We start from the raw sequence: 24,669 nt of genomic DNA, 5'->3' as shown, positions 1-24,669 counted from the left end.
GTATACTGCACATTAGACAGCATACAAACTTTGTGTCCGTGTGCTTTCTGAGGAGAGTTGTGCCCAAGCATCTTGGGCACAACTCGCTCTTGGCCATGTGAATACGGCCTTAAAAGGAAAATCTCATGAAAATAGACAGCTGGGAGGTACAGCACGATGCAAAAATGTACTACAACTTACATGAACTACACGCTATTGATCCCCTCTATGAAAAATATCTCGGCAAACTAATGAACAGTCATCACTGAGTAAAAGCAAACAAATGACTGCCGTTCGTACACAGACATTTCAGAGCAATAAACTGAATGATAGTTGCTCTTTGTAAAGGTACCTTTACACACAGCATTATAGCTCATAACTGCATTTTCAATTTTGCATGCTTCAGAGCCGAAATCTCTAGGTTTCTTTTGCTAGCATGTCTATTCCAAGAGTTCTATATGTTATACCTCATTCTCTTTGTTCTATTTCTGGAGCAGAGAAACGGAAATAAATGGGTTTAATCTGCAGAGCCATTTGTACCAGTAAACAAATGGAAAGGAAACAAAGCATTTTTTTAAACCTATTTAAATCATTAGGGAAAAAAACTGAGAATTGTATTTCCATTTTAATGCAGTTTCTCTGCCCCAAAGCCAGAATAGAGAAACAGAACAACAGAGCCCTAACAGAAGTGTTAATGCCCCTTTAAGCCCCTATTACATGGCACAAGTATCAGCAAATCACTCAGATTAACCGTAAAACCAAATTTACAGTGCGGTGTGCACACATGCAGGGAAAGGCGATAAAATCGTTGATCAGATCTTTCATGCAGGCCATAAAACTATCATTGGTCTGCCGCTACATCCTTCAGTTTAAACAGGTAGTCCATCTATGAACTGCCTTTTTACAGTGAATGGAGGCAGGCAAGCGGGAGCAATTCCCAGCCTGCTACGCCTCCGTTCACTGAGCAGTGATTATCGCTGGGACGGCTGTCGGGCACTTCAGCTTCTGATAGTTGTCCCGTGTAGACTGGGCTTAAGGGTCTGTTTAAACTAGCAGATTTATCGTTTGAACCAGCGAATGATGTCAGAGTTGGCTCGTTCACTCGGGCAGCCAGTTTATACAGGCAGATAAATCGTTGATTCGTTCAAATGCAAAATCAGTCGTTCCCAGTCACTTATACAGCAAATGTGAACGAGTGTCGTTTAACCTGAACAAGAAGGGAATGAGCCAACTTCAACGGAACGATTATCGCTCACTTTTGCTTGTTTAAACTTTTTAAAATTTTTTTTTTTAAAAGGATCATTGTTCCGTCTAGAAGGGCCTCAAGTGATCCACTACTGAGAACGGAAAAAAAGATTGCATAAAAGAAATAAGAGTTGTAGTGTGCCCAATCCGTTATTGTGTAAGGAGATAAGCTATCACAAGGGGTGCCTGGCTCATTTCCTCTTCTCCACTTATAACACATGCAAACCTTGCCAAGCCTAAAAAGCATATGTGTGGGAGAAGGTTAAAAAGAGCCGTTGGCTGAATGAGTGTTTTGCCCCACAGCTATTCAAGCTGTATAGCCACTTTGAAATGTTAGGTCACCCCGTGGAATTAGAGACCGATTACTTTATACTTTAAGGATTACTCGGAATACTGTGCAGGTACAAGTATCTCATACTGCAAGGTGGTTACTAAATGTGTAACCTGTAAAGTGACCCTCTGGTCCGGGACAAACAGATGGCTGCACCGCTACTATCTGAGGCACAATGTACATATTACATGATGCTCTGATCGGCCAGTGTGCTCACATGAGCAGCATTGGCCAATCGAAGCAGCATATAGGGTGGTTTCACACGGGACAACCAGTTGGGCATAAGATGACCGACAGGTCATCCTGGTGATAATCATTCCCATGCTTTTACTCGGGAACAATTATCTCGAGAGAATGGAGACTGAGCGGACCGGCGATCCTGTTGGCCTGCCTGCAATTTACAGTAAGCAGGCAGTTGATCATAAGTGAACTGCCTTTACACGGGCCGATTTATTGTTCAGTTTCTGCCTGCAGCAGAAAACCTAACGAATGAGAAGCGAATGAATTTCTCCTTCGTTGTTAAAGGGGTTGTCCCGCGCCGAAACGGGTTTTTTTTTTTTTTAACCCCCCCCCCCGTTCGGCGCGAGACAACCCCGATGCAGGGAGGTAAAGAAAGCTCACCGGAGCGCTTACCTGAATCCCCGCGCTCCGGTGACTTCTCTACTCACCGCTGAAGATGGCCTCTTCCTCCGTGGACCGCAGCTCTTCTGTGCGGTCCATTGCCGATTCCAGCCTCCTGATTGGCTGGAATCGGCACGTGACGGGGCGGAGCTACACGGAGCTACACGGAGCCCCATAGAAGACTGCAGAAGACCCGGACTGCGCAAGCGCGGCTAATTTGGCCATCGGAGGGCGAAAATTAGTCGGCACCATGGAGACGAGGACGCCAGCAACGGAACAGGTAAGTATAAAACTTTTTATAACTTCTGCATGGCTCATAATTAATGCACAATGTACATTACAAAGTGCATTATTATGGCCATGCAGAAGTGTACAGACCCACTTGCTGCCTCGGGACAACCCCTTTAAGTCCATGCGTGCGTTTACACTGAAAGATATTGTTCAGATTCTCACTGGATCACAGAAATCTGGATTATTGGCCCGAGTAAAAGCACCTTTAAATTAACGATGCACATTGTGCAACACGTAGTCAGAGAAGCGGTGTGACCGTCTGTTTGTCCAGGAGCGGAGGGTCGCTTCAGTTATCTTTTCTAATAGAAGTTGTAAACTGGAGATTCAGGAAGATACTTCCATTGTAGAATTCACACACCAGGACACCACTGTATAGTCACCTGTAACTTTTGCCTTGAATGGACTGCCGAGGATGTGATTGGGGCCACCATATTTCACACCAATGGTGTAGTTTCCTGGGGCCATTGGAGTATAGAATACTCTGTATCCCTCTGGACACTCTTGACATTCCATGGTCACCTTTGAAGGACCTTCGATGGTGACAGATAGTGCCCCAGGCCCCGCTTTAGTCGTGTTGATTGTGAATTCAGACTGTTTACCTGCCAAGAAGAGAAGATTTAATGTTAGCAGATGTCATGCTGTGAAAATGATATTCTGGAGTAGGATGAAGTACCAAAATCTCTAAGAGATAATGCCTTGTATATGAACTTCTGTATTATATATATTTTTAATCAATTGAAACCGTTTTCTAATTTGTATTTAATTTTCTGAATGTAGGATTTTATGTTCTTGTCTTTACACGACTATGGGGTTACAATCTGCAAGCAGCATGATATGAAGCAGGAGATGCTGAGCAGATTGATATAGTTTTATGGGGAAATATACAGTATTACTTGTATTTTATTCATTTACATCTCTGCTCATTCTGCTCTTAGTGCTCCTAGTAGTGATTGACAGATATTTTTGTATATACACACATGCACAAATAGCAGTCAATCATTGGTAGGACCACCCACTGGACCACTAAGCGCAGAATGAGCAGAGATGTGAATACTGAATATTTTTCCCACATTACGATGTGTTAGTCTGCTCAGCTCCTCCAAATCTATAACAATACTACCTGCAATTTGGATAGCCTGTTCCATCTTACAGCTTCCCTTTAACAGCATTTAGAAACCGGATTTACAGCAGCTCCACAGGCCATATGCAGAATGGGCAGCAGGAGACTACATTAGGGAGACTTTTCAAGGCATGCTCTGTGACTTGTGTAGAGGTCACTGTGCAGGGAAAGAGGAGGTAGGCAGTAACCATCACCTACTGTGAATGGTGTCACCCATCATTGTAATACTGTCTGTTAGTGAGATGACTGCGGAAAAGTTCTCGCTACATATCAGGAAGTGTCAGGCTAGATTAGGCTCCATGATCAGTTTGAAGACTGCAGGATTATAGAATTAAAATTATATATTACTGCTAGAGATGAGCGAACGTACTCGTAATGAGTACTTACGCACCCGAGTACCGCCATTTTCGAGTACTTCAGTACTCGGGCGTAAAGATTCGGGGGGGCGCCGGGGGGCTGGGAGAGGCGCGGCGGTGCGGGGGGGGGGAGCAGGGGGGAGCCCTCTCTCTCTCCCTCTCCCCCCCACTCCCCACTGCTACCCCCCGTGCCGCCACGGCGCCCCCCGAATCTTTACGCGCGAGTACTGCTGTACTCGAAAATGGCGGTGCTCGGGTGCGTAAGTACTCGTAACGAGTACGTTCGCTCATCTCTAATTACTGCATTAAAAAAATGGGTAAATAATGTTCTTAAAAAAAAGTCTTAATATATTTAACAAAGACAAATATAATAGGTTATTTTCTGATAACCTATTGCCTTTAAAATTAAGCTACACCTTTGGAGCCAATGTAGTGACAGAATAAGTTGAGGAACAACTATTTTGTCCATTGGCATGCAATAGCAGTTGATGTGATGCCCATTAGTACAGCATGATAGATTTAAACTAAAAGGTTATGTGATCCAGATTTTTCTGAGGTGTTGTTGGTTCCGGCTTCAGTAATTGGAGGTAATCAGCTATTATCTCCATGGGAAGTTGCGTCCAGCCGTACAGTGGCTACCTCAAGGGAGAATCAATGGCGATAGACCGGCAAGCCGGTCTGTCGAATTGTGCACCAATTACCAGGGTTCCACTCTGACTCAGAGGGCAGACCCAAACAGTAGACCCTCTATTATCCATATGCCTTATTATCTATTAGATTAGCCTACTCCTTTAAAAGGTAGCTATAAATTGTGCAGAAGTTTTAATTAGAAATTGCACAAAGCCAAAACATATTTGCAAATGAAGCCAGTTACTTGTAAAACAATATCATATTTGATATTGTTCTATGAATTGGGCTTATCACACACAATAGTTTGCTTTTAAATGGAATTTATGAATAAGGAACATCTGCTTGGTAATGAGCAGACATTGTGGATGGACACAAAACCTAAAGCCAGCAATGACTACACTGAAGGGCTTATCAGAGCTGCACAGGCTGACAGCAGGGCGACTGCATCATTTACGGACCATCTAACTGTCAACATATCTCCCCCCAACCGGAAAGCTGTGCCGTCTGCTCAGAGCTGATATCTCACTTGGTTTGCATGATGAGCGTTGTGAAGACCGTGAATAGAAAAAGAGAAGTGTAGTTATATAGTACGACCTGAAGAGGTCACTAAACATTTACTAATATACCGTACATTACCCACAAAACAGAATATAAGGAATGAGGGCTTAACGGAAGCTACAAGTGGGTTACTTAATAGGTAGACTCAAATAGGGAAGCACTTAAAAAGGAACCTGTCACCCAGCATAAACACAATAGACCAAGTTACAGTATTGATAGATTAGGTGACGTGAAGTTTAGGGAGCCCCTTTTCATACTTGCCCAGTCCCGAGTTTCTGTGATGTCCTCCACAGTCAGCATGAGCGCACCGGCCTGACTCTTCAGAAGGCTGTGTATGCATTTCCATTCATCTCTATGGCAATGTGTGCACACAGCCTTCTGAAGAGTCAAGCTTGCTATGCACACGTTGACACTGCTGGGAAACACTGCAAGAAAAGGGGACCAGAAGAGTTTGAAAAGAGGCTCCCGGATGTCGCATCACCTAATATACAAGCACTGTATATGGTGCTTATAGTCAATGACAGGTTCCATTTAAAACTACCACTTACTACTCTTTAATTCAGCCATTCCTGTTTGAGAGTTTACAGCAATTTAGAAAAATTTAGGGGCATTTACGGGTGTACATAGGGGTTATTGAAATTGATAGCATGGAATAAGCTACTGACAGACACGTCTTTATATTCAATAAGGCTGATCTTTCGCCCCCCCATCTGCCGTGCGGGTATAGACATCAAAATGCGCCACAAATGTAAAGCTGTCTGGCCACTTATTAAACCGTTTGAATACAGATTGCTGACTGGTGAGAGTAACTAACATCCTTCTAGCGCTCACATACCTGTAACACCTTTCTCCAGGCCAGCCCCATAAGCTGTCACAAGAGCTGGATCACCCTCCTGTCCTGGCTCTCCGACTCGCACCTTAAAAGGGCTGCCAGGCACATGGCTTCCATTAAACTTGACATCAATGGTGTGCATGCCATTCTCCCGAGGAATGAAACGTACTGCATACTTATCTGCGAACGTAAAAAAATAAATACAAAAAATAAGGAGAAAACTATAGATATGTATACCCTGTATTCAACAAGGTTTCTCTTCTTCATTTATATTCTGTATTTTGCAATATATATGTTAATTAAAAAAAAAAATAAAAAAAAAGAGAAAAACAAAGTACAAAAATTAAATTGCCTGGTTATTCGATATGGCTGTGCCTCTTATAACAAGGCGGCTTATGGCAACGATTTATCAAAATGGCTGCAAAAGAGGGGAGGAAAAAAAAAATGAGTTTCCTCTGGCAACCGGTGAAGTTATTGATTTTTATTTTTCAATGACTTTACAGAAAGGTGAACTAGACTTTAACTGGTTGGAGGTAATGCCTCCACTATTCGTTTGGACTAGCTTTAGCTAAACTCTGGGCAAATACTCTTCAATACAGTAAGTGGGCACTGACCAGGGCAGAGGAAGAGTAGCATTCACTTGGTTCACGCTGGCCCTTTAATAATATTGCATATATTCATTTCTGGCAAGTTTTCATATACTATGATAATTGTTCACATCTATATCCTTACCTGGTTCCAGCTCAGAAACATGGCATTCCTCCACAGCTCCCGAAGGACTATGCACCTTGGCATCGATCCTGCCCTTTGCACCATTCAGTCTGATGGCGAATGACACCGGTTGATTTACCTTCAGGCCAGACTCCTAAAAATTGCAAATTACATTAGAGATCTAAAAATAAATAAATTCTCACTTTGTGTCAGGCCAAGCATTCTGTACAGTAAGATCTGTATCATTGTATGAGCCTATTATGTTAATAGCTGAAGCAGTGGTTGGGAGAGTTGTTAAATTCCATCAGTGTGTCTCCCTCAATTAAGATGTGGTTTAGAATGGTTAAAGTGATAATGGAGATGGAGGATTTGACAGCTTCAGTAAAAGGTACACAAGATAAGTTTCAGAAAACCTGGTTTTATTGGATCGAATTCCAGGATTCCTTGGAATTCCGTAACATATATAACTCATAAGAGCGCTAAAAGAGCAGAATTACGCCCTTAGTACAGTTCAGAAAGGGACGCTGCAGTACGCCAAGGTCCTGCCAAATAATATTGGGACAAATAGAAGACTATGCTTTACGATGTACTCTTTCTCCCTTCTATTCCATTCCTTTTTTAGATTTTGATTTCCTCCCCCTTCCCCCCCCCCCCCTTTTGTCTTCCCTTCCTATGGTTTGTTTTTCCATCTTACGCAGTCCTAATGTTACACCACAGTCAGCTGTTTAAAATTAAGAGGTTCTCCGCCACTATCACGAGAACAGAGGAATATAGAGGGTACATGGGGTGGGTTGGGTTTAGGTAGAAGGGTGGGGAGGCATGGGCCGGGGACTGACCTTTAATGAGGGTCCTCTTACCTCTTTACAGGGGTTGCAAAATTCAGGACCAAGCATAATAGCAGTTCACATTTGCCATACCATAGGTAGTACCTGAATGGGCCCACCTCCAGGGGTTTATTGTACATGCTTTAATGTTTAGCACTTTGCCTTAATCCAGTTGGGGAATTCTGCACCACTGGTTAGGTTGCCATTTTCTTTGCATTACCTAACAGTGATTTAACTTGTTGTTTTGGAAAAATGGAAGATTCATAAATAAAGAATTAAAAAAAAAAAAAAATTCCATCAGTGTTTAGTGGGGAAGGGAGTTAGACCTGGTTTGGACAACGATTATTGCTCAAAAAATCTTTTGAGCGATTATCGTTGTGTGCTTTTTACAGCGCAATGTAAATCGCTCAAACGTTGAGCGATCACCTTGTGCTTCGAGTGGGGGATGCAGAAGACAAGCAGGGCCGCTTGTATTCTGCATCCAGCTGTTCTCTGCTCAGAGCGCTCGGCTGTTATACAGCCGAGCGGGGTATGAAGAACACAGCTGGACCGCTGTGTTCTTCATACCCAGCCTGTCTTCAGGGAGTGGGATTCAGCTGAAACAATAGTATCAGCTGTATCCCGCTGTGAATTCCTGATAACTGATCACTGATCTTTCAGCATGCTGAAAAACCAGCAACGGCTTAACGAAAACTGCACGATGTCAGTGCAGTTAGACAACGATTCTCGCTCAAAAGATGGCTTTGAGTGAAAATAGTTTGGCTACCTATAGGCCGATTTAGACAACGATTTTCGCTCAAAAATTGCTCAAAGCCTTCTTTTGAGTGAGAATCATTGTGTCTAAATCGGCCAGAGTAGTTATGTTAAAGAGCCTTTCTGACTCCCATATGGCGTTGGAACTGTAATAGGGGGCTTTGTTCCCACTGATTTCAATGGGAGAAAAGCCACCTATCAGAATTGCCGATCCAACCCCAATGACATCCAGCCTTGCTTCACCGACAGAAGACCAAGAGATCAGATGATTGCTGTGGATTCCCAGCAATCAACTATTGATGACCTATACTATGTGTAGGTCATCAATAGCACAAGCCTGGAAAACCCCTTTAAAGTCATGGGTACGGATGCAAAACCTATAGCAGGCCTCCCCACAACCATCAAGCGCCATTTATAATACTAGTGTAACTTTACATATTAGAGCAGCAATTCAGTTCTATCAGGCAACTGCAACTTCTACAGTGAAGCCCCTGCAAAGGGGAAAATTGCTTTGACCCTTGCCAAGTTTCAAAAGTTGCATAATTTTCCAATATGCATACTATCTCAATTCCTCCGTTTTTAAGGTCTCTGCTTGCTGCCATACATTAGGAGCCCTTAATGTTCACCTTCAGTGAATAAAACGCTGTCCTGATCATTGATTCCCTTGTAAGGGGGGGGTGAGTGTAAATATTTGTATTGTTCATTTTGTTATGCAGTATGCATGGTGGTGATCATATATTGGAAGTAAACAGCAAAACAGGTAATGGCTGTTGGCGTGGGACAATAACCGGATCCAGTGGCTAGAAATAGGGCCATGCTGTGGTAAGGTGTGGGTACTATAGTAGGCACCCGATTCATTAGATAGAGGTCATGTGGTATAGAATAGCATGGAAAAAAACATCTGAAATTAGGTCGGGAGAAGGATGGAGAGGAAGCCATCATCCGAGAGAGACTGAAGGGCAAATCGTGTGCCAAGAGCATTGTAGAAAAGTATGCGGCCTGCAAGTACCAGAGACATACCATCTTATCTCTAAGCGTCCATGAGGGATAAAAGAGCCATTACACCACTTTGGACCAGCAACATGTGCCTGAAATGGAATATTGTGAGCTAGACTGTTCGGCTTAGCTCAACAGTAAAGACATCCAGTCGTCACAAGAAAGTAGTGCTTACTGTCTTACTACCGTCTGGGATAACGGCTCATCAGCCACATGATCGTCTTTTAGAATCAATTGGAGGATTTGTCTGAGGACAATACCCCGAAATCTGAAACTCTAAGGGCCTTGAATGTACCAAGGCAAGGGGCAGTGGCCATCCCTACTGGCACACCATTAACAGTTTACAAAAATATTATCAGCGCTTTGTCTACTAACGAGCTGTGCAGCTACAAAAAGGTTTTAATTGAATGACTGCAAGCAGAGATAGTCAACCGAGGATTTCATATAGAATGTATAGTGGAAAGTTGTACAAGTTTTAATCTTACAAAAAGATAAAATAAAGCAATATTATGTTTTTTTTTACAAATAAGTTAAACAATCCATAGTGAAAAAGTATTCAAGTTTAAAGGGGTTGGCCAAGATAAATTTTAATTTTTTGTTTTGTGAAAAATGGTTCCCCATGGCTAACATACAATAGTCGATACTCAGCAGATACTCCCGTCTACCCACAAGCCCCCTGCCGGCAGCTCTTGGTCACCTCACTGACGTAATGTTTACAAGCTGCTGCAGCCAATGACAGAGCTCAATCGCTCACTGAGCGCTGTCATTGGCTGCAGCACCCTGTGATGTCCGTTACACAGGCTGTTGCTGTTTGTAGACAGCACGTCAGTGAGGAGACCCGGAACCACTGGCAGAGGACTTACTGGGAGAAGACAGCTCTTTACTCGTTAGCTATTGGGGACCAGTTTTCACAGTTCTTCTTGGACAACCTTTTTAAAAGGGGCTGTACCAGGATTAAAAGTTATCCCCTATTCGCTGAACCCCCTGCTAATCTTGAATTTGATTAGCAATCCATACATTTCAAATGAGCTGACGGAAATACCCAAGTGCTTGCCACTTTGCCATCTCTGCAATCCTATTGAAAGTGAATGCGGCGTCAGCGTGCTTGTGCGTCCAGTACTCCATTTAATCTCCTCCTCACTGTAGAGGGTGCAGTAAGCCTGCAGGGAGAGGGATGGGGGTACAAGGGACCCCTGTTTTCAATAATTGGGTGCCTCAGTGGTGAGACCCCAAATGATCAGCAAGTTATCCCCTATTCTATGGATAGGGAATAACTTATGATCTTAATACAACCACTTTAAAGCATTTCATCCAAGAAAACATGCTGCCATGGAAACTTATTCCACTTCAGTAATTTTACATATAAGCGGTTTGTCCTTCATGAAGACACGATTTTACGTCTTCAGTAATCCTTTTCAATACAAAGATGTTGGGTTGCAATTACATTTCTTGTTGAACAGTTTCACTCAAATAACGCAAGTACAACACTTAACTCTGCCCTTAAAAGGGATTGTCCAGCTTAGAAAACTCACTTCATATATCCTCTTAGGGAATTTTAAAGTTAAAAGGGGTTGTATGAGAAATAGGAAAAAAAAAAGTGAACGAACCCAGTGTATTTGGTAGTGTCGATAGCTTTAGTCATTTCTAACTGCACGTTTTGTCTAGGGGACAACCATTGGGATATAGGAATGGCTGCTAAACACAGAACCCAGCCTGCTGGAACGGGTAATGTCCGGACAGAGCTGATCACCTAAGCTCTCCCTGCTCCTCTGCCAGTCAGAAATGATCCTCTATACTAGTAAGCCCTCTGGCAGAGAACAAGAGACAGTAGTATGTATGATCACTGCTGAGATAAGATCTGAGAACAGCAGTAATGGAGCTTTTAACTCCCCAAGTTAAGAGGCAGAGAGCCCCGAGGAGACCGGCTGTTGTGGGGAAAGTTTCTGCTGACTGCATACGAGGAGCAGCAGCAGTGCTGATATTGACAGGCTAGAAGGTAAAAGCTCTATTTGTCAGGCTCAGCCTAGATCTCTCAGCAGCAATAATACATACTATTGTCCCTTGTCCTCTTTCAAAGAGGTTACTAGTGCAGGGAATCATTACTGAGGAACAGCAGCTCAGTCCTGATGCGATCCATCCAGCAGGAAGGGTTCCATGTTTAGCAGCCATGTCATTCCCAAATAATGGTTCCCTAGGCAAAATGAGTAGTCAGAAATAACTAAAAGGTATTCAGGTGTCTACATATACTACCAAATATTTCCTCACCACTATATTTCTGTTTTTTCTGGTTGGGACCCTCATCCCTTTAGAGTGGAGAGTGGCTACATAAAGCATCTATTACCTTGGAGGGCTCGGCCTTCTCCAGTATTCCAGCAGTGACAACCCATTGAAGTGAAGGGGCAGTTAATTGGTGGTACTGCAGGAAGACTGAAAACTTATAGCTGATCGCTGGGGTTCCAGCAGTAGTACAATACTTGCTAGAGGGAGAGAAGTAAAGCAAGTCCTAAGGATGACCAAAGTCTACCTAGAGCAGATCCATATCAACAAACCGTTGGTTTCCAGCTAGATACTAAAGAGGGCCAGAGCTGTGAAGCACTGCACAGGTGCGACAACATGGCCACATTGTGGGTCTCCCTCTTTAGCAGGTAACTGCATTGTGGAGAAAAATCCTGTCAAAAGGTCTTTAAATGAAACACAAGAAAGACACCGTAATGCCACCGTGACCAATTAATGCCCTTGTGAAGAGCCTGGGAAGCCTTCTCAACATGAAGAGATCTGCACAAGGATTAGCACCAATGAATGGAGCAGATCCACAACTGTAATGCAAATCTACGGCAGAAATGCATTGGTAAAAGCAAGGTTTTCTGATGTGGACTTCCACTGAAATTGAAGTTGGATTTTTCCAACACTGATTCTGCCCATCGGAGTACAGCCTTACCTTAATAAATTATTTTCCAATATAGAAAAAAAAAATTATATATACTTTCCTACAATTTTAGAAAGAAAAATGTATTCTACTGCTGTTTATTCTATACTAAAGGGGGTTGCCTGGGTAGAACCAGCACCACTTCTCTCCAGGAGCTCAACCTGATCTTGCAGCTCAGTACCATTCACTAGGCATTGGCCATTGAATAAGTCTAGTACTTCAGCTAAGAGCGACACTGATTCGTATCTGCAAGTTATTATGTATATTTTCATTGCACACCCACTATGTTAGACTTGAAAACAAGGACTTAATAGGTCACCAGGTGGCAGACTTAACAGATGTTTCCTTGTGCCTCACCTGAAGGCTAGAGACAGTAAGTCGTCGGGCGTCATCCGAGGTAGCGATGATTGGAACCATGAACGGGCTTTGTGGGATATGTTCATCATTAAACTTGATGATAACTTCGTAGTCACCTGAAATAAAGGAGAGCAGTATAGTTACTCGCTATAATGGTCATCACCATTCCTAACCATGAGGCAAAGCTCCAATATATTTTGCAATATTCCTCTAGCTACCTTTCGTCAGACTTAAGTTTGTGTCAAGTCAGTGTACAGTATTATAGCAGCCAAGCAATCAATTGCACATATATTTAATATACCTACAGTCTATTGTAACAATAAATGTAATACTCTTTGAACACTGCAGAGTCAGTTTGCTGCTCTAAGGGAAATCCGGGCTACTAGGGTGCAGTAGTTCGATAACTAGGGTGTTGGAACGGCTCACAATTTATCAACCTGCATCCAGATTATATTGACCTAGTTCATGCATCTCAATATTTGGTCACCGAAAAAACATACCAGGCTCTTGAACAACATAAGAAACCCCACAGGATCCATCCTTTCGGTCCTCAAAGGCTATCTCTGCTTTGCTTGGCCCTTCGACAGCAATAGAAAGTCCCCCGGCACCTGCTTCCCGTGTCCATATGCTGAATTCCGCTGCAGAGAAGCAAGAGAGCATGTCAATTATTCATTCTTAACCACATCCTTTAGTAGCAGCTCCTCTTGACTGACTTGGATTTAATGGACTCGCAAGATCCCATATAATGCATTTATCTTATGACATGAATTAAAATAGTCCATTCATATAAATACTCTAAATATGGATATTATAGGATCAGTTTCCTACCTGGATTACCGGCTTCCCCCCTCTCCAGACCAGGACCTCCTGCCTTCACTTTCTCAGCACCTCCTTCTCCCAGCGGCCCGACCGTAAACTGGAAAGGACTTCCCGGAACGTGTTCCCCTCTGTATTTTACACTCACGGTGTGCACTCCCATCTCTTGAGGAATAAAGCGCACACAACAGGTATTGTGTCCGAGGTCCACTATCTCAGCGTCATCCGTCCTTCCTGAGGGGCTGGAGACTTCAGCAGACAGTTCTCGCATGTCAATTTCTGAGGAGACAAAGTGAAGGTGACTTACTGTAATGCCACCAAGACCGGCACAGGAACGTCTGCAGCAATGATGGCATCAGGGGATCATAACATACAATACTTGCAAAAGAAGTTATCCTGAGCGCAGCCAACATGCCTCATGCTTCCCCGGCTTGCCTTTGCAAATTGTATTGCAGCCTTAAAAAGGAGTTTTCTGCAAATTATTATATTATATATAAATAAATATAAAATACATCTGTATTTCCTATGTTTCTCCCCAAAAACATCACCATGGGGTGAGCATGGACAAGAGTGCGCCGTTTCTGGGGGAAAAGCATACTTTTCCATGGACGACTATGAATGCACTGCAGTATTCGTACTGCAAGGCTTCCAGTGGTAAGCAAGGATGTAGGCGTTCTCCAGATAGTCTGATGTAATTTTGCACTATTGGAAATAATTTGGAAAATCATCCTGCTAAATATTTAGCGCAGCATTTTACCTTTACCCGTCAGCTAGGATAAGCTAATTACACCTTCATAAGCGCTATGAAAATAAAGCATTTGGGCTATAACAATGAATTTTAAAAATTCATTTTCTGAACACGATATTGAGCAGCTACTCTAAAGTGTCTGCATGCAGCTGGTCCAGATGGTCTACAAGCCATATTACTAGACATGCTCATTGTTATACACACACCCTCCTGTAGCCCTAACGCCTTAGAGGGAGAAGATTGAGGAATTTGCTTCTGTCCAGAAGTTGGTGCAAAAGACCTAGTTTGTGAAAGAGCCTCCCGTGACAAAGCCAATAGGAACCAAGTAACTAGAAAAGCAGAGATTAGAACAGAGTAAACATAAAGCAAATGTACAGTATATTAGTTCATCAACGACCGCAAAAAGTAGAAGTAATCATATATATCCATTTAAAAGTTACTTCTGACCTCCTTTATACCTTTCATACGAAATGCTATCATTCAAGATTCTGTCTAAATTGTGGTAATCAGTCAGTGTAAACTGTGCCAGTGACTGAACAAAAAGTGATAATTCGTTCGCTCATCATTTGGTATTCAATTTCTGTACGCATAAAAATCAAACAACCACCAGCCCGTGTAAACAGGCAGTGTTTTATTATGAAGGACTGTTTACCGTAAATGAAGGCGGGCGGTGGGAAGCGATCTCCGGTCCACTCCTCAAATTTACGGAGTGTGTGAAAGCACAGAACGATCAATGGGACGACTGACGTACGCTTAAGGCGGACGGGATTCAGACTGCTAAATCTCGCAGTGGAATCAGACCCGATGCCCATACTCATCTGTCCAGATCCACGCGTGAGTGTCTCGACTGTCAACGATGCGCAGTGCACAGCAAAACGCACCGTCAATGGCACAGATCTGAGGCAATTTCAAAATTGACATGTTGTAATCAGCAGTCTGTGTGATTTCCCCCACCAAATAGAGCATACTGCATTTTTTCCACATGAGCAGAAAATCGCAGTTGATTTCCTCTAGTGGACATGGAAGAATCTTAACATGGCATGCTATGGACAGACATTGCTGCGGAATTCGTGGCTATTAAGTCTCGAGCCCAATTAGCAGTGAAATTGCCCGTTAACATGATCGGTAGCTGCGTGGTGTGTGTTATCCAGCTCCCATAGGAATCTATGGAAACTCCAATTTAGCTCACACCAAAGATAGGTCAGGTCCTATCTTTTCTCGCAGCACGGACCTTATATGCGAGCATTGCATACGCATGTTCTATCCTTGTTGGCTGCAAGCTTTTTGTCAGTCTAAAATTCCTTCATGTGACTGCTTCTATAAGAAACCATTGGTTCTATTAGACGCGATCATTTCATGGACCTATACTGCGCTAAATCCATGATCGTCTGAACAAGGCCTTAGATAGAGGCAAATGACGACTGCAGTACTCAAGCCTCACTTTTCTCTGTCTCACACAAGCTATTTTCATATCAGTTCCCCATCGCAGGTTGCAGTTTTAGGGCTTTATGCACATGGCAAAAGGTTTCATGGAGTCCCTGCAGCCCATACTACAGAACCAAAGGCACCGTGTGTGCTGTCATACGGTGCTCTGTATGGAACACAACATTTTGAAATGAGAAGGTGTCTGATAGAAAAGTTGTGGCACTCTAGATTGCACCACCCCTTTAGGTTTGGCTACTACTTTGGTAGACCCAGTCAGTCCATGTGTCCACTTTTTAAGCAAGGGTTGTCTTGGTGACATAGCCCCTTTAATTATTGCTAACATGTCAGAATAATGCTTGCTGTGTTTAGAAAACCTGTAGATTCGGCTTGTGTAAACTGGCTACAGGTTCGTTAATCCGTTCGGAAGAATACCCCTGACTATATTGCGTCTTGACTTGTTTGTACTTCTAGTAAATTTTAATCGCTGAAAATATTTAATATAAAAAGGAGGATTTACAGATTAATTGATAATCTCACCTGGTATTTTTAAATTAAGCTCGCAAATGCCCCCTACGGTAGCAACTGAAGGAGCTTTCCTCCGCCGTGTAATACTCTCCTTCACTCTTCCTTCTCCAGTTACTTTGGCTGTGTAAGGGCTACCTGAAATCGTAAGGAAGCAACAATTAATAAAATGGACACAATATAATCATCCTACTATATAAACATATTAAACAAAGATACATAAAAGGTCACAGATAATAAAGGCTTGTAACATTGATTCTGAAAGATGTTCTCAAGACTATTACAGCGATGACCTATCCTCAGATTAGGCTATGAATGTAGAATCGCTGTGCTTAACATTTGTGGCAATTAAGGGGACGTGGCAAGTGACTTTGCCTTTTAATACCTCTCATCTCATTCTAAGGTACTGACGCAGCCTCTTAACTGCCCCAACTAGTGGTGGTCCTGCAGGTAGGACCACAATTAATCAAAGATAAGGATAAGACTTCAATTTTATAGACTTCTAGAAAGTCCCTAAAGGCCCATTCACATGCAAGGATAATCTTTTAAACAATTGAAAGCTTGAAAGTTTTTGATTGTTTTTCCTAATGTACTAATGGGCACTAATGCCCATTAGTACTTTATCAGGTTCAAAAGATGGGCTCTGAGTGATTGTTTCGCATAAACTGATAATGGACACTAATGTCCATCAGCAGCTTATTACCTTCATTTGCCTGTAAATGAGCCTCCGAGACCTGTATGCAGAGAACAGCAGGTGGTCTATTCTCTGCATTCAGCTCCTTTGTTCTGCCACAAGGCTGCAAGCTGAATACAATGTAATCAGCGCTCGGCTGGAGAATAAAGCATTATGGACAGCAAACAGCATGTGGTCTGTTTTATCTCCTCTCCGACTGAACAATGGATTTTATGCTCACCTAAAAATCATTGTTCAGCCGAAGAGTGAAAGATCGGAGTATTTACACACGATTATCACTCAAATGATAGCTTTTAAGCATATTTTGAACGATAATCATTGTGTGTAAATGGGCCTTAAAGTCCATTTAGAGATGCAATAGAAGAGCCTTAATTTTTCACCCACAGATAAGACAACCAACCATGGTGAATTAAGTCACTAATGCAGCAGTAAACATGGTTTTAAAGGTTCTAGTTTCAAGTGCAAATGGCTGGACGGATCTTACCTGGGACATGCTCATCTGCAAATTTGATGGATATAATGTAAATTCCAGGCTCTGTTGGGCAATAAGACACCTGGCAAGTACCATCATCCAAGTCTTCAGTTTGAATATCAACTTTGCTGGGTCCTTCAACTGCTAATGAGAGTCCACCGTAACCTAAAGTAATTATGCAAAAACAAAACAGAACCGCTAAGAAAAGTTCTATATGTTTTATATGACCAAAAGGTAGCATCATAGGTTAATTACTGACCAGCTTCTCTTGTGTCCACCACAAAATCTGACATCTCATATGTGCGTCCATCCGTTAATCCTGGCCCGTAAACTTTCACCTTGCTAGCATCTCCTATCTCAGATTGGTATACCATGATGGATATAGGACTGTTGGGCACATGGCGGCCATTTTTCTTGATGCTGACCAAGTGTTCTCCTACTTCTCGTGGAATGAAAGAAATACCTACAAAAAAAACAAAAGAAACTTGCCTTTAAATTGTAAGGGTCTTCAAGAGAGTTTCTCAAGCCGAAGAGTTTACAGAGTGGAGATCTAAATGAGTTACAGCTTGTGTAACTATGAAAAACAAGGTTTTTAATCAATCATCTCCCAACAATAAAACTATTGGAATAGTTAGTCTCTTAAAGCAACACACCTGAAAAATTTAATTGGCATGTTCACTGTAGTGTCATGCTTACGTACCAAACTGCATTACAGATGTAGCAAACGTTAACATGTTAAAACTACTGTACATAGTATAATGCAGTACAACAAAGCACCTGTCATGTTAATTGCTACGTCTATAACCTGGTTTAGAGAACGATTATCGCTCAAAAAATCATTGTGTGCTTTTTTTTTTACAGCGCAAGGTGATCACTCAAACGTTGAGCGATCACCTTGCGCTCCGAGCGGAGGATGCAGAAGACAAGCGGGGGCTGCTAGTCTTCTGCATCCAACTGTCCCCCGCTCGCAGTGCCCGGCCGCTGGCTCGCTCTTGTTCTTTATACGCCCCTGTCGTCAGGAAGCGGGATACAGTTGTAATAGTATCAGCTGTATCCCGCTGTGAATTCGTGACAACTGATCTTTCAGCATGCTGGTAGATCAGCAATGGCATACGAAAACTGCACGATGTCAGTGCAGTTAGACAACGATTAGCGCTCAAAAGATGGCTTGGAGCGATTTTTAAACAAAAATTGTTGTTTAAAAGGGCCTTAAGTTATCCATTCTCCTGTTCCTATAGCATTTCCTAAAGTAAACACATTGGATTTTTTCAAGGCTCCTATCAGAAATAACTGTGCCCTATATAAACAAACCATTATGGCTAATAGACCCCCCTACTGTGTCCATCTACAGAATGCATACATTTGAAGGGCATCTGGACACAGTGACTTAATATTATGAAGCAAAGGGGGAAAATGTGATCTTTATGCAGCCCTTTAGACCCATACCACGTTTATTGGTCCATGGAGAAAGGAAAATATTTGGTGCCTGTGAATTTATACCGTACTACTACTTTGCTATCAAAATTATTCAACCCTCATTGCAAATTCACGAATATTCAGGTGTTTAAGGTATTTACATTGCAAAAAAAAAAGTTGAAGAACACACACAAGTGGTTTCTCCAAAGCCAACACAAAACGCTACTTTTAAGGACTACTACAGTCTCAGAGTTATTCAACCCCGTCATGATGAGCGTCTTTAGTACTAAGTAGAGGACCTTTTGCTGTTATAAACTGCTGTATATCTGATGCATCACCAGACGCCAGCTTCTGACAATGTTCCTGAGGAATCTTACCCCATTCCTCACAGGCAATAGCCTCCAGTTCACGAATATTCTTGGGCTTGTATGCTACAACCAAAGACTTTCTATGGGGCTCATGTCAGGCAACTGATCGCCAATCCAGAATCTTACAGGACTTTCAGGTATGCTTGGGATCATTGTCCGGTTAGAAGGTCCAATGACACCCAAGCTTTAGCTTCCTCATAGAAGGCATGAAGCTTTTGTCTAGGATTTCCTGAAACTTGATTGAATCCATCTTGCCCTCCACACACTGCAAAGAGTAAAGTAGCCTGAGAGCATAATCGAGCCACCGCCATATTTCATTGCAGGCAGGATGTTCTTTTCAGCGTATATTTCATTCTTCCTCCTCCAGACATAATGCTGATGCATAGGCCTGAAAAGTTCCAGTTTTGTTGCATTGCTTCCCAGAACAGAATCCCAAAAAACTTCTGTGGCTTATTTATATGGTTTTACGCACATTGCAGCCGACTTTTCTTGTGCTTTTGGGTCAGTAGATTTGTACATCTTGGAATTGGCCATGAAGACTTTCAGCACTTAGCATGCACCTTCCCGTGCTAATGGAAATCAGTGCCTGCTGACAAATCTTGTGACAAGTCTTTTGCAGTCACTTGAAGGTTCTTGACCACCTGCCTTCTCGGGAATCTTGTGGCAACTGTTCATAGCTTCCTCTTTCTGTCATGTCCAGGTGAACTAGGGTTTCAACTGTATCTCTAGAACATTCAGTGCCTTTGATAGCTTTTTGTATTCTTTTCCTTGTTTGTGCAAGGGAATGGATTTCTTATTTTAACTTTTTGAACCATTCTCTCTTGTAAAAGTGAAGTATTGTTGGTCACTACTTCATTGAGTTACGTGATAATCATCTCGGGTTGAACAAAGTCGCTTGATGACATCTACAGAACTGTCTGGAGACCATCACCATAGGTAGTGAAAACCACAAGAGAATGCTTCAAATTATTCGAATTTTAGACAAAGGAGGATGCTGTCTGGATAAACATATGGAGCTCATCTCCAGTAAATGTTATTATATAGTACACAAAATAAAGGTCATGGTAAACTGCCTAAAAACTTGAATTCAAACCAAAATTGGATGCATCACAAAGAACATATCTACTAAACTATAGTAATTCTCTGGATGAGTTTCATACCCACCAATGTGGTTATTAGGAAGTCTCTTCAGGATACAAGGCTCATCGTGACCAGACGGGGCCTTAATGCTGGCTGTCAGCTGACTCAGATCAGTCTCATTGATATCCAGTAAGAAATCAGCTGTGGATCCCAGTTTAACTTGGGAACGTCTCCTGCTGTCATCTAAAGACAGAAGAGATGACATAATGTCTAATGAGTCACACAAGGCAGGAATGACATGAAGCACTTTACACACAGCGGTCATGTAAATTAGTTGAACAGCCAGTAATGCATGTACTCCGCTTCTGCTGCCCAGAAACAGTCTCTGGAACTAATGGACGACAGAAGTTATTTCTTCCGTGTTCTGGGAACTATTTCCATGTATCCAATGCAACCTGTGTTTGCATTACATTATAGAAGTATGTAAATCAACAAAGTATAGTAGGAGTCTGTGACCTAAAGAACAGCCAAACTCTAGTCTGATGTACTGTGAAAGAAAAAATAAAAAGTTGTCCGAGTTAATAGAAGGGAGTACCCCCTCATCTACTAGTCACAGCCGTGAGTGGCTTTAAAAAGTGACACTTGGTCTGGATATAGCTATGCATTACAAAGATAGTCCCTACTGAAATCAATGCTTTATGTAAGGATTTATTTCTGTTGTGGAAGTGCTGCAGGGAAATTGTTGTGTAAGGCTGGGTTCATCTGAGATGGATTTGCCACGGAAATTCTGCACAGCAATTCTGCACAGCATTTCTGCAGGGCAAATCCGCCTGCGGCTCCTAATCCAGGGATAAAGCCATCCATGTGGATGAGATTTTGCAAAAATCTCATCCACACGGGGCGGCGAAACCACACTGCGGGATTGACAGCCGCGGAATGTCAATTCTATTTCTCTTTACGTTGCAGCCTTTGGCCTCACGTCCACTAGCAAAATTGAATTGCGGATACCGCGGGTGAAATTTTGCCCATAGGAATATTATTGGCCATCTGCAGTCAATTAAATTGAATTTTGCACCCGCAAATGGTATTTTAAATCAATTTGCGTTTTTCACGTGCGGAAAAAAAACGCAGCATGCTCAATTTTAGTGCGGATTCCGCACGCATCGGCCACATTGCCATCTATAGGTGGGGATATCCGCATGCAAGAAAAAAAACAAACATTTAAAGCAAATTTGCGCGGAATCTGCTGCAGAAATCTGCAGTAGATTCTGCTGGGATTGTATTTTTTTTTAGTGGACATGAGGCCTTTCTCCTCTCTATGGGGAGAGAAAGCCGCAACAGAATGCTGGCAGCCAAGCCGCTCCAAAACCTGTGGCAAACTGCAGTGGGTTTGGAAGCAGCGCTTATCCCGCAGAAATCTCGGTTTTCTGGTGCGGCCAAACCGCTAGATTTCTGTCCTGTGGAAATCCAGCCTAAGGGCTCCTACCCACTAGCGATATGTTGTCTTGCGATGTGGTAGTGAGTGAAAACGTATGATTATGAAACCAATGATTTTCAATGGTTTCATACTCCTTTCTGATTTTTCACTCAAGGCTCGCTGCGCTAAGAAAAATTTACGACATCGCTCTTTGGTTCTCAATGGAGCCGGCGGCAGCCCCGCTGAAAACATAGGAAGTACATCGCGGACTACTGCCACAGCTGTGACAGCTTTGGCAGGGGGTTCCTTCATCCCCGTGGGAACCAAAAAAAATCCTCTGTCACAGCTGTGGCAGAAGTTTGTGATGCTATCCCATTGAAAGCAGTGGGTTGCAGGCAACCCCTTTAGCAATGATTTACAGGGAAGGGCTTCCCGAAAAATCAGCCCTAGCTGTAAAAAAATAAACAAAAATACATTTTTTTACTCACTTAGAAGAGCCGTCCGGTTATTCTTGCTGGCCCCGACAGTCATCTTCTGGAAGCTGGGGATTGAAAAATCCCTCCCTCCAGAAAGTGCTGCCTGTGATTAGCGGAGCGCTGTGATCAATCAATCCCCAGCCTCCAGAAGACGACTGCCGAGGCTGGAGAGAAGAGCTGGCTGGCTCTTGTATGCGAGTCAACATTAGATTTTTTTTTATTTTTATTTTTTTTTTACAGCTAGGGCTGATTTTCAGGGAAGGCCTTATAATTCAAGCCCTTTCCCGAAAATCATTGCTGCGGGGGTTTGGCTGCTGTGGGCAACAGATTTCTACTGAATCATTTTCCTCAGCATGGATGTTTCCTACCAGCATAGAATACATAAGTACATATATATGTTGGGGCAAACAGCTGAGGATCTCCCTTTCTATTCTTCCACTGACAACTGTTTCCTACAATTTAACATTCACTATTTTCACAGGACTGGTCATCAAGTCTATTTTACCAGTGATTTTGGCAATGAAAGGGCTTCCTGCGATGTGCGTATCGTTGTATTTGACCAGGATGCTGTAATCTCCGGGTAGGGTCGGCAGGTAGGTGACGCTGCAGGTACCATCCTTGTTATCAATACAGCTGATTTCGGCTTTTGAGGGGCCTTCAATTGCCAGGTCGAGACCACCTAATCCAGATTAGAAACAGATAATAGATCAGGTCCTCAAAAACCAAGACATAAAAGGAAATAAGGAGTTTATATAGTTTATAAAGCTTGGATGCAAACAATGGTTACATGACAGGATGGAGCGCCGTACCTTCCCCTGCATCCTCTGTAACAATGGTGAACGTGGCTGGCTTGTTTGCAACACCATAGCTGAGTCCTGGTCCATACGCCGAAACGCTTCCAGTGTTGGGATAGTTAACGTAAAACTGTAAGGGGCTCTCTAAAATCAAACCGCAAACAAAGGACGTGTTACAGTATATAAAAGGAACAAAACCATATGCAGCACTACTTCATATTATTTATAGGTTGATAGAGAATGCCTGTTATTTCACACTTTACCACTAGATGTCAGTATCACGCTCCTGCATTGACATTGGGCATTTGAATGAATCCAGGTAGGAAAAAGGTGAGGAAACCCTTCTGAAAACATTGTGGCACAACTTAACAAAGGTGCCTTTTACATTATGCCAAACATTAAAGTAAGCTGTAGTATTTCTAGAAAGGTTGCAATTCTCTGGGTTACATGTAGAAGAGACCCTCTATCAGAAGGGTAACTTCAGTCTATAATAGGGCCCCCCTCATTTTTTTAGGCTGTGTATCCAGCACCAGTGATCTGCAGGTAATGCATGAATTAGTTAGTACTGGTTATTTGTAGGGAATCTGCACCCTTTGATGCATTTCTCCGATACCTACAACCCTAAATTAAAGGCCTACCAAAGATATGAATATAAATCACATTTTACATCCATGAAACACAATTAGTGTACACTCACACAGTGGAAATGGCGTGGATTTTCTACAGCAAAAAAAAATCAGCACCAAAACCCACATTAAAACTGCAACAAAACCCCACACCAATGGTGCAGATTTTGACGAGTTTTTTTTGCCACAGCTAAAAAGCAGATTTCACAGCGAATATTGCGGCAAAATCTGTACCAAGAGTGCAGATTTTTGGCTACGCACTGTTACATGTGAACGCACACCTAAAAGGTAGCACATCCCACTAACTGGCTCCATCCCAGTTATTATACCTACACATCTCTATGTATCTCATATCTATCTTCTTGCACTTTATCATGGCTGAAGCCTCCATGGCTTGGGTGCAGCCAGTTATTGATAGGCATGTACAACCTTTTAATTGCGTTTTATGAATTCTGTATATTAATATTTGGTTACATTTTTCATAGCTTCAGTGGTGTGTTGGTCTATTGCAGGCATTTAGTCTCCACATACGCTTTCTACTTTGTAAGCCCAATTAATCCATATAGGTTATACTTGTCTAATACCACAAGAAGGGTGTGCATTGTTCCAAAGGAGGTCTATTTTAAAGAGGAAGTCTGAACTGACTGCACATCTTTAGAAGGCTCGTGTATACCAGATTTTAAGAGCTTTCTAGACTTCCTGTACCTGGAATATGGGTTCCATTACATTTGATATGCAATTCATGGAGTCCGGTCTCCGTTGGTAGATAACGCACAGACACTGTGCCGTCCTTATTGTCAACAATATCCGCAGGTGCGCTCTTCCCTGAAGGCATGATAACTTCACCTAAACAGCAGAAGCAGTGGGATAAGTCAAAACAATATGATGTACGGCTTTTACTACACAGTTACCTGTATTACACTCACCCGTTATCTCCCCAGTTCTTACGGCAAATGGGATAACCAAATCAAAAGGCTTGAATCCCATACCATTCATAGAGCCAACAGGTGCATAAGCAGATTCGGATACCTGAAAATAAAAAGAAGGTATGAACAATAAAAAGATTATGTCCATGAATGCAGCTGGTGATTCTGCAAATTGGCCGATATACTGCTAATGTGTAGCTTATCATACAAGTCTATCACCAATTTCAGCAGGATTGGCCAGTCAACTAATGTTTAAGGCGGCCTTCTGACTCTTGGGAGAGATCAGATGGATAAATTGCAATTGCATGATCCTTTGGACGCTGGGAAGATAAGCGATAAGCCATCGCCAGTAGCATAGT

The 24,669-nt window shown here is 42.5% G+C and overlaps 1 protein-coding gene across 14 annotated transcripts in view; it reads right to left on the bottom strand.

The window, feature by feature from the left end:
• The window catches only part of FLNB (filamin B), a 190,117-nt gene that overhangs the window by 4,510 nt on the left and 160,938 nt on the right, over positions 1–24,669 (bottom strand). For all 14 annotated transcript variants that reach the window (XM_066596588.1, XM_066596587.1, XM_066596575.1 and 11 more), the window contains 14 exons: positions 24,311–24,413; positions 24,090–24,230; positions 22,774–22,902; positions 22,470–22,643; positions 20,156–20,314; positions 17,467–17,670; positions 17,220–17,372; positions 16,057–16,179; positions 13,359–13,625; positions 13,031–13,168; positions 12,531–12,646; positions 6,696–6,828; positions 5,967–6,143; positions 2,848–3,066 (listed from right to left, as the gene is read on the bottom strand). In XM_066596588.1, coding sequence (XP_066452685.1) covers positions 2,848–3,066; positions 5,967–6,143; positions 6,696–6,828; positions 12,531–12,646; positions 13,031–13,168; positions 13,359–13,625; positions 16,057–16,179; positions 17,220–17,372; positions 17,467–17,670; positions 20,156–20,314; positions 22,470–22,643; positions 22,774–22,902; positions 24,090–24,230; positions 24,311–24,413 — 2,236 coding nt within the window. The remainder of the gene's footprint in view (positions 1–2,847; positions 3,067–5,966; positions 6,144–6,695; positions 6,829–12,530; positions 12,647–13,030; positions 13,169–13,358; positions 13,626–16,056; positions 16,180–17,219; positions 17,373–17,466; positions 17,671–20,155; positions 20,315–22,469; positions 22,644–22,773; positions 22,903–24,089; positions 24,231–24,310; positions 24,414–24,669) is intronic.

This window comes from Eleutherodactylus coqui, chromosome 3 (assembly GCF_035609145.1).
Source record: "Eleutherodactylus coqui strain aEleCoq1 chromosome 3, aEleCoq1.hap1, whole genome shotgun sequence".
In the NCBI taxonomy this organism is placed as follows: Eukaryota; Metazoa; Chordata; class Amphibia; order Anura; family Eleutherodactylidae; genus Eleutherodactylus; species Eleutherodactylus coqui.
This window is presented reverse-complemented; position numbering and strand designations above follow the sequence as displayed.